This window comes from Neoarius graeffei, chromosome 11 (genome assembly GCF_027579695.1).
Source record: "Neoarius graeffei isolate fNeoGra1 chromosome 11, fNeoGra1.pri, whole genome shotgun sequence".
Classification (NCBI taxonomy): Eukaryota; Metazoa; Chordata; class Actinopteri; order Siluriformes; family Ariidae; genus Neoarius; species Neoarius graeffei.
In genome coordinates this window covers 70081353-70096710 of record NC_083579.1, presented here as the reverse complement: position 1 = coordinate 70096710, position 15358 = coordinate 70081353, and the positions used below count along the sequence as shown (strand labels likewise).

The 15358-nt window shown below is 40.6% G+C and overlaps 1 protein-coding gene across 1 annotated transcript in view; it reads left to right on the top strand.

Moving 5' to 3' along the window:
• Positions 1-15358, top strand: part of nol10 (nucleolar protein 10) — a 95793-nt gene that overhangs the window by 45327 nt on the left and 35108 nt on the right. Inside the window, exons 14-15 of the mRNA XM_060934685.1 lie at positions 7022-7148; positions 13380-13459. Of these exons, the coding sequence (XP_060790668.1) occupies positions 7022-7148; positions 13380-13459 (207 nt within the window). The remainder of the gene's footprint in view (positions 1-7021; positions 7149-13379; positions 13460-15358) is intronic.

Here is a 15358-nt window from a genome sequence, read left to right as displayed (position 1 = left end):
TCTACCAACAGCAAAGGAACACAACGCTAGCTAATGTCGTTAGCTAATAGCTACTACAGAAGAACAAAGAGGTTACAATGGGTTATTTTAGTCTATTTGGTTACACACTCGCCGCCACAGAATGTTAACAGCAATGTAATGCCTTTTCTGGCTAATTTTATTCGTCTTACCTCCAACAAAGTGGTCACTGCACAAGCGCTGGTATGCCGAGGGCTGCCAATCTGTTAATGGCCGCTATCCATCTTCTCCGTCGGGATCCGATAAAATGATAACCCTTACCTTGTGTGTTGATGGTTACTACATCCAGGTGCACAACAATATAGTGGCATGATAGAAGTCTTGCTGAAAATGAACACTTTCTTTGCTGCCGTTCCTCAATGCTGGCTGTGGTAAACTACTGGTAGTACACGTCCAAAATGGCGGCCGCGTTTGTCGTGACGTCACGTGAAAAGGGTCCATAGTCCTATGAAAACCCATGACCTTCAGTTTGACCTTTCAAGGTCACTCAGTGTCAAAGGTCATGGTGGCAACCTGGGCTTTCATATGGGTTATAATGGAAAATGTTATTCTGACCGAAAGGTTGACCTTTCTGGTGACCTTGACCTTCACTTTGACCCGATTACCCCCGAAATTTAATCAGGTAATCTACAGACCATTTGCCAATCTACTACTTTTATGGGCTTTTTCACCATGACCTTTGACCTTTAAGTGAGCTTGAACCGTCAAACTGAAGGTCATTGATTTTCAAAGGGCTGTCACTTTAAAACAGTTCATGATAGCCAGATGTTTACCGTTATCAACATATAAGAAGTCCCATATGGGCTTTCAGTTGCCACCATGACCTTTGACATTGAGTGACCTTGAAAGGTCAAACTGAAGGTCATGGGTTTTCATAGGACTATAACCTGACAGCTGATGACTGAGAAATATTACCATTATCAACATATAGGTATAAAATAAGTGCTGCCAGTCGAGGTTTGTTTTGCCTGGCAACACGTTGTTGTTTATTGTTGTTTCGTCATAGTAGTATTAAATATGTCTTCACGTAATATTTTTATTTATGTATTTATTTTTTCAAAAATGTAGTGGGAAAATTGAATTGTGAACACAGCATCATGAATTGAATCGAGTAGTGAATTGGGTGAATCGTTACATGCCTCATAACCGTCTGTGCACACGGAAACTAGGCCTGTCACGATAGCAGTTTTTGTTGGACGATATATTGCCTCAGAAATTATCGCGATAAACGATATTGTTGACGTCTTTTCAAGACAATTTTATGCCATTAGTAAAATAATAATGATCATGCAAATACACCCTTTCAAAGAACAGTAAACTTTTTAATTAAGTCAACTTATTCGATTCAGTAGTGGAACGTAAAAAATATATAAATATAAATACATAACCTAAAGGCATAAAACAACAAACAAAACCACTCACAACAAAAACAATAAATAAAATACAATCTATGGCTCTTAAAAATTGCACTTAAGTAAATACTGTATTAACTTGGCACAGCATAATAAAAAGGCATTCTTTTCTTCACAGGCAACATTCTATGGAATCAATTTTGTGCCAAAATGTTCATACAATACTTTTGAAATATCAAACAAAAACGACAAATCAAAATACAAAAAAACAAAAAAAAGTCAATTTTTTTAGACTGGCAAACAAATTATTCGTGTAATCGTGCAAAATATCAGTCTATTACTCTTCAGAAACCTTTTATTTTTGTTCCGCGTCTTTCTCAGTTTTGTTTGACGTAATTTATTTTGGTTGCGATTCCAGCTTTCTCGTTTGCGCTCCCTGACTTTTTGCTTGCAGTTTTGGCACAAACTTCCCGTGTGGGTGGGCTGTCCAGGAATGCATTCCCATTGGCTAACTTGTGTTTGACTGACAGCTACGCTCAGCCATTCCCTACTTGGATTCTGGCGGACTGTTTGACGAGTGACCGATCCATTGACGGTAAACAAGGATCGAGTGGACTTCAGTGGCGATTATGATATTGGATTTACATTTTGTTGAATTAATTCAATATCATAGTCGCCACTGAAGTCCACTCGATCCTTGTTTACCGTCAATGGATCGGTCACTCGTCAAACAGTCCGCCAAAATCCAAGTAGGGAATGGCTGAGCGTAGCTGTCAGTCAAACACAAGTTAGCCAATGGGAATGCATTCCTGGACAGCCCACCCACACGGGAAGTTTGTGCCAAAACTGCAAGCAAAAAGTCAGGGAGCGCAAACGAGAAAGCTGGAATCGCAACCAAAATAAATTACATCAAACAAAACTGAGAAAGACGCGGAACAAAAATAAAAGGTTTCTGAAGAGTAATAGACTGATATTTTGCACGATTACACAAATAATTTGTTTGCCAGTCTAAAAAAATTGACTTTTTTTGTATTTTGATTTGTCGTTTTTGTTTGATATTTCAAAAGTATTGTATGAACATTTTGGCACAAAATTGATTCCATAACATTCTGCCAATCCAGTTTCTCAAAGATTCGTACCCAGATAAACAAAAAGTGCAAAGTAATAACATATTGCCAGCTGTCATTTTGGATAAAAATAACAACAATTAGAATGAGAACATGTAGGCAAGGGCGTAGGTTTGGTATTAACATTGGTGGGGACAAAAACCCAATGCCAACTTCAGGTCAACATTAGAGAGTCACAATATTTTGCTCCGTTGTGTTCCACCAAAAGAGCATCCATCTTCTCTCCAAAGTCCAGACTTTTAAAATTTGAAGTACAGAACTGGAGTAATTTTAATAATAATAATAATATGCAATTCATTTGATTAACTGCAAATCTTACATGTGGTGACTAACTCGTTCTACCAATTTGCAAATGTGTTTTACAAACGAATACCGCACTGACTGTCGGGAGGGTGTATGTTCCTTTCCCTCATAAATGGAAGTAAAACACATCCGGAGCCTTAAACACTGCGTTCCATGAGGCTGGCGGGGGAGTCGGCTCTCTTCTCTAGGATCTTGAACTAGTTTTAGAATGCTAGTTTAAGCTGATGTGTGATCGATCTAACGGTAAAACAGGACGAGGGCTCTAGAACTTTTTTTGACACGTTGAAAGGTTACAATTTTACTTGGCAACAGAATGTATCTGAATTCTGATTGGTGGTTGTTATATTATTGCCCTTTTTGTTGTCGTCTTGAGCCCAGAGCGGAGAGGGGAGGGAGCGGAGGGAGTGACAGGGTTCTACAGAGAAGTTTTTAGCCTACTGCTTTCAAATGAACCCCCTCAAAAACCAATCAGTTCAGCGTATGTATGTACTCTGTATGTGACGTTTTCAAAAGAGAGGCGGGAGGAACCAAAAATTTCTGATCAAGAAGTCGTAGGCTGTTATGCTTATTACGTGAAAATGTTTTATTTGATTGTTCATGGCCCAGACACCTGTTAATGTCCACATCACCATCGGGTTGTTGTTTACATGTGTCATGTTACACGAACTTGGTCAGGGCTCTGCAGGTCTTAACTGAAGCACTTTAAATTAAGGGTTAGCGGGCTGCTGAAGTTTGCACGCACTTCACAAGCAAGACTGGGTGCAATATTAGCACAATTTGATATGATTTAATAATGTCTTTGTGACCTTAATGAACACCAGTTGTTATTTACATGCCACACAAACTTAGAAAAAATCATATTCGTATGTTGTCGTTTTTACACACTGAATACGAACTGTTGTTAACTGATTCATTTCACGAGCTAATCAAAAACGTTACATTCCTCAAGGACAGTTTGCTAGCTAGCAGCTGGTCACTGCACTGCAACCGCACTTGCTAATTGACATGGTAGCCAGACTTGCTTGCTGTTTTTGCGACCACGCCCCCAGAGCGATTATTCATGAGCGAATTGTGCGTGGTGTTTCGCCCAGTGGAAACCTACAGTAACCATTTGTGTACCGCGCACGGAGTGTGATTTTTTTTTTTTTTTTTTCCCTCCTTCAATCAGAAATATTGGTAGGGACACGTTCGTACCCAATTCTACGCCTATGGTCTGTACAACGGAGCAATGTGTTGTTGTCTTTTCCCCATTCAGTGGATACTCTGGCTGGATAACTGTTGCATGCTGGGAGGCCCCGCCTCTGACAAAGAGCCGCATGAGATGACAGAAAACAGCGCGGCGTTTTATTCAGTCAATGGGTTAAGCTAATACTCTGGAGACTTCCCTATGTAGATGTACAGCGCATAAATGCCAAAATCACGGGGAAAAAAATTACCGAGTTCATTTTCATTTACTGTACGATACCTGCAAGTCGGTATAGAGGGCTACCGCATGACGTCACCGTACCGCGAGATTTTGTTAGGGTGCCATATTGGAAGACCAAGTACATACATACATACAATATAAAACAAACTACGAGCGAGAGTGAAGTGACACGATGGCTGATAATTCTGGTTATGTGAGTACATTACCAGATGCAGAAAGGGCACGGTATGTGGAGAAACTGGCTGTGATTGATGGGTTTGACCCATATGATAAGACTCGGGGCAAGGGAGAATGGAAACATAAGGAGGACCTGACACCAATTCTGCCATCTGTTTGCTACCCAGACATTGTAAACATTCATATAATAATCAGTGCAGATTAAATGAAATTCTCCACTATCATGTTAAAAAAATTATAGCACTTGACCACTATTGCAATCTGTATTCATGCTGTTATGGATTTTTTTTATTTCATAATTTATTTTTAATTTACTTCTTATCTGTTTTTATTTATATATCTTTGAATTATTTGGACATGGGGAAAAACTATATTTAAAATCCAAAGAGGGATGGAGGGAGGAAAATTAAAACAAAAGAAAGAAATGAAATATATAACGTGATAAAATTAAGGATGTTTTTATTCAGTAAACATTTAAAAAAATGTTCTACAACACTCTAGCCTAGTGACTTACCAGTAACAAAATGGTCTGAACATATTCTGTACTGTTGTAGACTTGAAGTATTCAGATCCGCTCTGCATAAAGCAGCTAGATACTCTCTCTGTCTCCTGGCAGAAAGCTCCTTGGTTTGCTCCCCTTGTGTCTCAATCGCAGCTGGTATTCTGAAGAAAGACTTCTTTTCACCTTTCCTATCAGCTTTGTTAGAACACCCTAACACGGCACAAAAGTTTACCATTGTAGATTTTTGATGAACCAAGTGCCTCGTCGGTTCACATACCGCTCGCTGCCGTTATTTCCCCCTAATCACGAGTTTGTTGGTCTTCCAATATGGCACAGGGTTTGTTTACTTCCGGTTTCGGGTGACGTCAGTGCAAGGGGTCTATATAGACCACTTGCATGTGACGTCACAGCCGATCCAGATTGTAAACAGACGCCATCTTGTCGGTCAAACGCCATATTTCCGCCTTCTACTTCTACCTTTTCTTCTGGAAAAGCCTACTATATACAATTCTACTACAACGTCAACTCCACTGAAAATCAATAAAACATAAGACGAGTGGAATCCTGTGTCCGAGTCCTTCCCTTTCAAGTGTGGGAAACCCATGATGCTCACATACACTTGACAGTAGGCTGCCACGGGACCCTGACAGGCATGCAAAATGGATTGCTGCTATCAGGTATATATACAGTAATAGTGATAGACTACTGATACTTGATCTAACTGATAATATAAAATATTCAACCATAATAGTGGATATGACGGCACATGATGGGGATGCTGCGGCTACAAGCTCTCCCTACCTGTGCACGTTTTTTGTGTGTATTTTTGCGTGTTGTTTGTCTGTACCGGACTTCAATATCCACTACAACCGTATGGACTTACTGGACATTGGTTTCCAGCAGAAAATGACGGTTTGTAGCGATTTCCATCGCATGCACAACATTCCGGACGAGATAGCGAGACCAGCGGGGTCTCCGTGGATTGTCATCGGGTCTGGCAGAGGCGAAGGAGGCAGCGTCGGGAGAGGAAGCAAAAGCGAGGCTGCAGAGCCGGCCTGTTGACTAAGCTCAGAAAACAGCCACTCAAACCTCCACTGCCAAGCCTCTACCTCTCCAACGCCAGATCCATGGTAAACAAGACGGACGATTTGGAATTACAGCTGGAATTACCTTATTCTGTTCTATTCTATAATCGGCTGGTCAGTGCTATACTAGATACTACTGATATATCTAGTATCAGTACTAGTACTCAATACTTAAGTGACTTACCCGTCCAATGAGGATTGTTATTTTCTTGTTTACAAAATGCCACATCTGAGGGCGGCTGACAAATCCTGAATTTCTGTAAAGATAACTGTCCAGAGATTTATAAGCATGCAGTGCTTCACCACTGAACAGCGAGGGAAAGTTAATGAGGTAATTATACACATCTGGGTATTCCACCTCTGGCAGTTCAATATCCACTGACACGGTCGTGAAAACTACGTCCGGTAATCGATAAGGGTCACTAATCTGTAGGTCGTTTATTTTAGACATGTATCTAGTTATCTGTTCATTAGAAAAATGAGCCGTGTAGTCCGTCGGTTATATTCAGCTGTGTTGTTGACCGACAAGATGGCGGCTGTTTACATTCCAGCCGGGATTCGGTCACGTGACTGCAAGAGGTCTATTGAATATTGTGACAGGCCTAACTGAAACACATTTTTCACGTGAGCATGTTGATTGGTCCGTTAAGTGAAATTGTCAGGTAAAAGAACACTTTCTTCAGAAAGTGATGAATCCTGTGGGGATAAATGACAGAGCGTAAAACTCTTCATTAAATGCATGCAGTTCAGCTTGTTGAATTTTGCTTGTTATGAAGCTAGTTAGGACTGACGGTTCATCCAAAGAGTGAGGTTTGAGAACAGTCTTGAATGATTCAGACTTTTTCAGAAGATCCACAGATGACTAACGCACCATGAAAAGACGTCCAACAGAGTTCCAGTATCTGGCTGTCTCCTAGATATACACAGATGAGGTTCTGAACCGAATGCCATTGGGTGTAGGTCTCCACAGTGTTATGCGTTTGCTGTGTGACGAGCTTAATTTCACCACCTCCACCTTCATTGTCCTTCAGGCCCTGGGTCCTGCACCTCGGTGGTGCTCCTTCCTGGATAACCTGACTGAGGAACTGGAGGAGAACCCAGAGAGTACAGTCTATGACGACTACAAGTTTGTTACACGCAAAGACCTGGACAACCTTGGTAAGTTCACTAGTCTTGTATGTGGCCTTCTTTTTTTGTTTCCATAACTGCTGAAAGTTCTATTTGCTACATGAACGTAATTAAATGTCTATAACATAATAATAATAAAATATATATCAGTGTAAAGATGGTGACAGGATGCCTAGTTAAAGGGGAACTGAAGTCATTTTTAAACTTGCTTTATTTCTTAATTAACGTGTTATTCAGTTACGTTTTCGGTTTAAGTAACCTTATATCATGACTCATGTTGGCAACTAATTGCAATTAAATATTATACTTATCGGCCTATTCGGTTTTTAGCCGTGTTGAATTTAGTTTATTTGGTCCACGGCAGGCGTCGCTTATCCGTGCGATCTTCGAGACTTGTGCGAAACTTTGAAATGTGACGTGTCAGCCAGGTGTCAGTGCTGCCATTTTGAAAACTGTTTTCCAAATGAAATATTGCACAAAAATGAGTTTAAATGACGATTACTGCCTACTTTTTTCAAACTTTCCTGATTGCTATCAAAACAAACAAAACTTCCAGCTTGATTACATCAGCATTCGAAAGAGGGCGCGCGCATCTTTTGACAACGTTGGCAGATGTTGGTCACGTTCCCTGTGTCCGAAATCGCTCCCTACTCACTATACAGGGCGCTATATAGTGAGGACGCCATTTTGTAGTGCTGTCCGAATCCTAGAGGTGTATATAGAATTTTTATGATAAATTTGCCTTCAGTTCTCGTTTAAGTCTGAAGCTGTTTTGGCGTTTCCCCTTTTTGATCTAAATGCAGTAATCAAGCCAGAAAATGAACTCCACTGTCTGTCTGGTCCTGGAATATGAAAGCATGCATGATGAAATCTTGCAGCACTGGGAAAATGACATTTTCTGTCTGCCTGTGATACAGAACTAATTCTACTGAAAGCATTGCACTGAACCCGTGGGCCACTATTTAGTTGCACAACAAAGGAGGAACGAAAACCTACTCACTCACCTACTCGGGCATATTTTACATTCTCTGTTAGATCAGTTGAGGAAATGGTGTCATTGTGAGGAAAATATCAGTTTAGATTCGACCCTGCCAATGATTAAGAATCTTTTTGTAAGACTTGTTTACTCAAATATAATGAGAAACAGTGTGCCCTGGGTGGTTTTTTTATTTATTTATTTTTTTTTTTTATTATTATCCCCCACTGGCCGAAAGGCCCAAAGGGAGATTATGTCGTGGCAATGTCTGTCCATCCGTCCGGGAAGGGTGCTCACATTCTGGAATCGACTCCTCTCACAATTTTTGGAGGAATTTCATGAAACTTGGCAGGATTCTTTGTTATATGTTGGTATTAGGGATGGTGAAAACTAAAAAAAAATCTTGACCGACCACCGAGCCTCATTAGCCGGTTAAAGTCGGTTAACCTGTGAGTTTAACAGGGATGCAAACGGCGCGCCTTTTGGCGGATGCTGCCTTTTTCACGGCTGAATCGTGCAGATCCGATTTTTTTTTGGGGGGGGGGGGGCGTTGGAGTGTCTGACTAATTTCAACGGCATTTGCTTATTTAGTCATTTTAATACAGAATTTACTCTGATGAAATTATTCAGACACTCCAACGCCCCCCCCCCAAAAAAAAAAAAAATCGGATCTGCACGATTCAGCCGTGAAAAAGTCGGCATCTGCGCCTTTAGTTTGTGTGGAGAGATATGATCTGCAATAACATGCATTGTTGGCCACAGACCGAAACATACTTTCAGAATGCACTGGCCAAGGCAGGACTAAACTCGATGTGCCTTCTAATAATAATTTAAAAAAAAAAAAAACAGAAGAGTAATTTGTAAGCTAAAAAGCCTGTGTCTACACTTTTCTCTCACCGAGTGGCAGCTGTTTTCAACTGGGGCGGGAGGGCGGGACATGACTGAATGGGTGTTTCTGATTTGTCAGCTGTCTTCAGCTCTGGGGCGGGAGGGCGGGACATGACTGAATGGGTGTTTCTGATTTGTCAGCTGTCGTCCTTACACCGCATGGCATGCCCCAAGCGTTTACAACACAGAATTCCAGGTTCTCCGCTCCAAAATCGGCAGCTTCAAAATGATTGATTTTTTTTTTTTTTTTTTTTAACCAACAACCAAAAAAAAATTAACTGGTTGATGTTGATTCGGTCAACCACCGGTCAAACGGTCATCGGTTAACATCCCTAGTCGGTATATTGTAATTTTGTTAAATTCAGTCGCATTTTACCAGAGTTACAGCCCTTGATTACCAAACTTGTACTCTGACAATTTCATGAGGGTGTATTAAGCACTCATAGCGTAGATACAGTGCCTTGCAAAAGTATTCATACTCCTTGAACTTTTTCACATTTTTCCACCTTACAACCACGAACTTAAGTTTTTTATTGAGATTTTATGTGATAGACCAACACAGAGTAGCACATAATTGTGAAGTGAAACGAAAATGATAAATGGTCTTCAAAATTTTAAACAAATAAAAATCTGAAAAATGTGATGTGCATTAATATTCAGCCCCCCTGCATCAATACTTTGTAGCGCCACCTTTGCTGCAATTACAGCTGCAAATCTTTTGTGGTATGTCTCTACCAGCTTTGCACATCTAGGCACTGAAATTTTTGCCCATTCTTCTTTGCAAAATAGCTCAAGCTCAGCCAGATTGGATGGAGAGCGTCTGTGAACAGTAATTTTCAAGTCTTGCCACAGATGCTCAATGGGATTTAGGTCTGGACTTTGACTGGGCCATTCTAACACATGAATATTCTTTGATCTAAACCATTCCATTGTAGCTCTGGCTGTATGTTTAGGGTCATTGTCTTGCTGGAAGGTGAATCTCCTTCCCAGTCTCAAGTCTTTTGCAGCCTCCAACAGGTTTTCTTCCAGGATTGCCCTGTATTTAGCTCCATCCATCTTCCCATCAACTCTGACCAGCTTCCCTGTCCCTGCTGAAGAAAAGCATCCCCATAGCATGATGCTGCCACCACCATGTTTCACAGTGGGGATGGTGTGTGCAGGGTGATGAGCAGTGTTTAGTTTTCCGCCACACATAGCGCTTTGCATTTAGGCCAAAAAGTTCAACTTTGGTCTCATCTGACCAAAGCACCTTCTTCCACATGTTTGCGGTGTCCCCTACATGGCTTCTTATGCCTGTCTTTCAACAATGGCTTTCTTCTTGCCACTCTTCCAAAAAGGCCAGATTTGTGGAGTGTCCGACTTAGTTGTCCTGTGCACAGATTCTCCCACCTGAGCTGTGGATTTCTGCAGCTCCTCCAGAGTGATCATGGGCCTCTTGGCTGCTTCTCTGACCAGTGCTGTCCTTGCTCGCTCTGTCAGTTTAGGTGGACGGCCATGTCTTGGTAGGTTTGCAGCTGTGCCACACTTTTTTTCCATTTTTGAATGATGGATTGAACAGTGCTTCTTGAGATGTTCAGAGCTTGGGATATTTTTTCATAACCTAACCCTGCTTTAAACTTCTCCAGAACTTTATCCCTGACCTGTCTGGTGAGTTCTTTGGTCTTCATGATGCTGTTTGTTCTTCAGTGTTCTCTAACAAACCACTGAGGCCTTCACAGAACAAGTGTATTTATGCTGAGAGTAAATTACACACAGTAGGACTCTATTAACGAATTAGATGACTTTTGGCAATTGATTGCACTGGATTGTATTTAGAGGTATCAGAGTACAGGGAGCTGAATACTAATCCACACCACATTTTTCAGATTTTTATTTGTTTAAAATTTTGTAGGCCATTTATCATTTTCGTTTCACTTCACAATTATGTGCTACTCTGTGTTGGTCTATCACATAACATCTCAATAAGAAACTTTTAAGTTTGTTGTTGTAAGGCGGAAAAATGTGAAAAAGTTCAAGGGGTATGAATACTTTTGCAAGGCACTGTATCGTTGCCAGCATGGGATATTGTGTTCTCAGAGCGCTCTTGGTGTTTTTTGCATGTCATTTTGCCTTTTGCCTTTGGGTTATTTCTGCTATTTGGTGCCATTTCAGTTTGGTAACTTTCTAGTTCAAAAAAAAATTGCAATGTCCCACGTTATTGGACATTCTCATCTCTATTAATAAGTGTTTTGAATGTGTGGTTATTGTAATATTTGCATGTCTTCAGAGACAATGTTCTGCACTTTACTTTGCAAATGTATTTCAAGGTAGTGCAAATAAACAAGTCTTGTGGTTTAAAAAAAAAAAAAAAGGGCATGTTTTCTTTTAACCCATTGACGCCTGAAACGCCTGCAAAAAAAGTCTGCAAATGCCTAAGGCAGTTTTTAGAAAAGGTCCCCATCTGCCTGAGGGTTTTCTGAAATAAAAATAATTAATTGAAAACGCCTATGAAAATCAATATATCAGCCTCTGAAGCACATAGACATGAAATAAGTTGCATTTAAAAGATAAAATTCTCTGCTTTTATTGGATCATGCTCATTCAGCATTAACACTAACACATTTTTATAAAAAAAACAAATCTGGCATGCGTCTTGAAAATAATGACAAATCAACAATGCTGCGTTATGCAGCAACCAGCATTTGGGGCAATGTTGCGTTATGCAACAACCGGTGCTAGGGGCAATGTTGCGCGACGCAGCATCCGGCGTCAATGGGTTAAGGCACAATGTGCTAACTCCATTTTCAGAAAAGTTGGGATATTTTTCAAAATGCAATAAAATCAAAAATGTGTGATTTTTGTTAATTCACGTGAACCTTTTATTTAACTGACAAAAGTACAAAAAAAATTTTTTCAGTGGTCTTCCTGACCAACTTAATTGTATTTTGTAAACATAAAGTTAGAATTTGAGCCCTGGGACAGAAGCAAAACGAGACTGAAAAGTTTATTGGATATTCAAGTAACACCATTTTGTAAAATTCCACAATAAGAAGGTTAATTGGTGACATGATCAGAGCAGCACCAAAGGCTCAGTCTTTGCAAGCAGGGATAGGTTGTGGCTCACTCCTTTGTAGGCTCGAACCTAGAACCTTCTTGCTGTGAGGCAACAGTGCTAACCACTACACCACCATCCTGCCCTTTACACTCTGCATTTAGTCTTTGGGTTTCTTTTTTTCCCCTCAAGCATAATATTCTTCTTATTGGTAAAACAATCAGCATTGGCCAAAAAGCTTTTGCTTACTGTTAATGATTAGGAGCAAATCGATGACCAGTCGTCATGACCTTTTTGCCTTGTTTCCAGTCTTTTCCCCCCATACCAAATGACAAAGCATGCATTGGGAAACATTCATAAGGCATCACTGATTCCTAAATCTGCCGAATGTTTCTGCTGTGTGTTAGAACGCTGAAGAACTGTCGAATTTCAGCATGCTTTTTATGACACATTAACACTGAACTGATGTGAGAAGTGTTTGTTCAAATATCATATACAATATATAATCTTATTTTTTCGCAGTCCGGTTTCCATCAAATCGTATGCTATGATTGGCTCGCGAGCGGGCCGGAATCCTACGATCCGGACCCTGGTTACAGACCTTTTGGCGACTCGCTCGTTCACAACAAAAACAAATTTTTTGACAACATTTATTTTTGCATTTCTCAGTATAATAGCATTAATTTTACAGCATGGATAGCGATAAAGACAGTGTTCACAGCGAAAACGAGTTTTACTACCCTGATGAAGACGAAATAAAAGAAAACATTTCAGGAGAAAGCCGAAAATGAGCTTGTAGCAGGTTTGTTCTAAATATGGTTTCCCTTTCGGGTGCTCTCTTTTTCTGTTAGAATTTAGTAAAGAAAAAAAATAAATATTATTTACCAGCTTAAGGTCGGTCCGTATCATGAAATACCGTGACTTCGGCCTTGAAAATACTGACCGAGGCCTCGGTCAGTACTTTCAAGACCTCGGTCACGGTATTTCATGATCCGGACCTCCCAGCTGGTAAATTATATACATATATATGATTCCAAAGATTATGAGGTAGTTAATCTGGTTAGGTTTTTTTTTTTTCTGATTTAATTTGTATTTTCTGGCCCTGAAATAGACTCCACCCCCAGCTAAAACAACTACACAGCTATATTTTTAATAAATGGCAGCTCGCACGGTATATGTCATTTCAACATTGGGGTGGAAATGTTTTATCAATAACAAGAAGGTTTCTTAATCGCAGTTCATCTAGGAAGCAGCTAGAGGCTCAAATTACAAACCACTTCTTTAATGTGCTATTACACTCGTTTAGAGACGATACTGTAGCCTGTTTGGCTTTGGGTTATTCAGTCTGGCTGAATTTGTTCCTCAGGTCTGACACACCTCATTGGTTCACCTCTGCTGAGGGCCTACATGCATGGCTTCTTTATGGACATCAGACTCTACCACAAGGTGTGTGTGAGAGGGAAAGTACATAATCTCAGTAGTTATTGATTCATTAGTATGATGCTCTTAACTGGTGATACTGTGGACACTGTACAGTGTCTTGCAGAAGTATTCATCCCCCTTGGTGTTTGTCCTGTTTTGTCCCATTACAAGCTGGAATTAAAATGGATTTTTGGAGGGTTAGCACCATTTGATTTACGCAACATGCCTACCACTTTTAAAGGTGTGAATTGTTGTTTTATTGTGACACAAACAATAAGATAAAAAAAAAACAGAAATCTGGAGTGTGCATAGGTATTCACCCCCTTTCGTATGAAACCCCTAAATAAGAGCTGGTCCAACCAATTCACTTAATGACTCACATAATTAGTTGATTTAAGATCCACCTGTGTGCAAGCAAAGTGTCACATGATCTGTCAAATGATGTAAATTCATGTGACAGATCATGACAGATAAAAATTGACCTGTTCTGGAAGGACCCTGACTCTGCAACACGACTAAGCAAGCAACATGAAAATCAAGGAGCCTCCAAACAGGTCAGAGACAAAGTTGTGGAGAAATATAGATCAGGGTTGGGTTATAAAAAATATCCCAAACTTTTTGAATATCTCATGGAGCAACATTTAAATCCATTGTAGCAAAATGGAAAGAATATGGCACCACAACAAACCTGACAAGAGAAGGCCGCCCACCAAAACTCACAGACCGGGCAAGGAGGGCATTAATCAGAGATGCAACAAAGACACCAAAGATAACACTGAAGGAGCTGCAAAGATCCACAGTGGAGATGGGAGTATCTGTCCATAGGACCACTTTAAGCCGTACACTCCACAGAGTGGGGCTTTATGGAAGAGTGGCCAGAAAAAACAAAACAAAACATTGCTTAAGAAAACACATTTGGAATTTCCCCAGCAGCATGTGGAAGACTCCCTAAACACATGGAAGAAGATTCTCTGATCAAATGAGACAAAAATTTATATTTTTGTCCATCATGGGAAATGCCATGTGCGGCGCAAACCCAACACCCTGAGAACACCATTCCTACAGTGAAGCATGGTGGTGGCAGCATCATGCTGTGGGGATATTTTTCATCTGCAGATGGATGGCACTAAATACAGGGCAAATCTGGAGGAAAACCTGTTTGAGTCGGCCAGAGGTTTGAGACTGGGATGAAGGTTCATGTTCCAGCAGGACAATGACCCTAAATATACTGCTAAAGCTACACTGGAGTGGTTTAGTGGGAAACATTTAAATGTCTTGGAATGGCCTAATCAAAGCCCAGACCTCAATCCAATTGAGAATCTGTGGCATAACTTGAAGATTTCTGTCCATCAACGCAACCCATCTAACTTGAAGGAGTTGGAGCAGTTTTGCCTTGAGGAATGGGCAAAAATCCCAGTGGCTAGATGTGCTAAGCTAATAGAGACATACTCCAAGAGACTTGCAGCTGTAATTGTAGCAAAAGGTGGCTCTACAAAGTACTGACTTTTGGGGGGTGAATACCTATGCACACTCCAGATTTCTGTTTTTTCATCTTAATTATTGTATCACAATAAAACAATTCACACCTTTGTGCTAAGCTAATAAATCATGAATCATGCCCCCCCGTGGCGAACGCGTTTGCGACGTGCTCACGACACCGATCGTATTTATTGTTTATTTTAGTATTTTTGATCGTGACAAATGCTCAGTGCTTGTACACTAGGATCACCTACAGCAAAGACACACTTCTGGATATTGGCAAAATTCACCACAGGCCCAGTCCAGTCCTTCTGGACTGTAGCTTTCTTCTCTTCGCTGACACCGGCCGCATCACCACCAGACTCGAGTAGGTGAAACGGCCGACAATCCACGCACCCAAGACGGAGGCGCGGTAAGAGAGGCGGGCTACATGCTAGGCTAAAG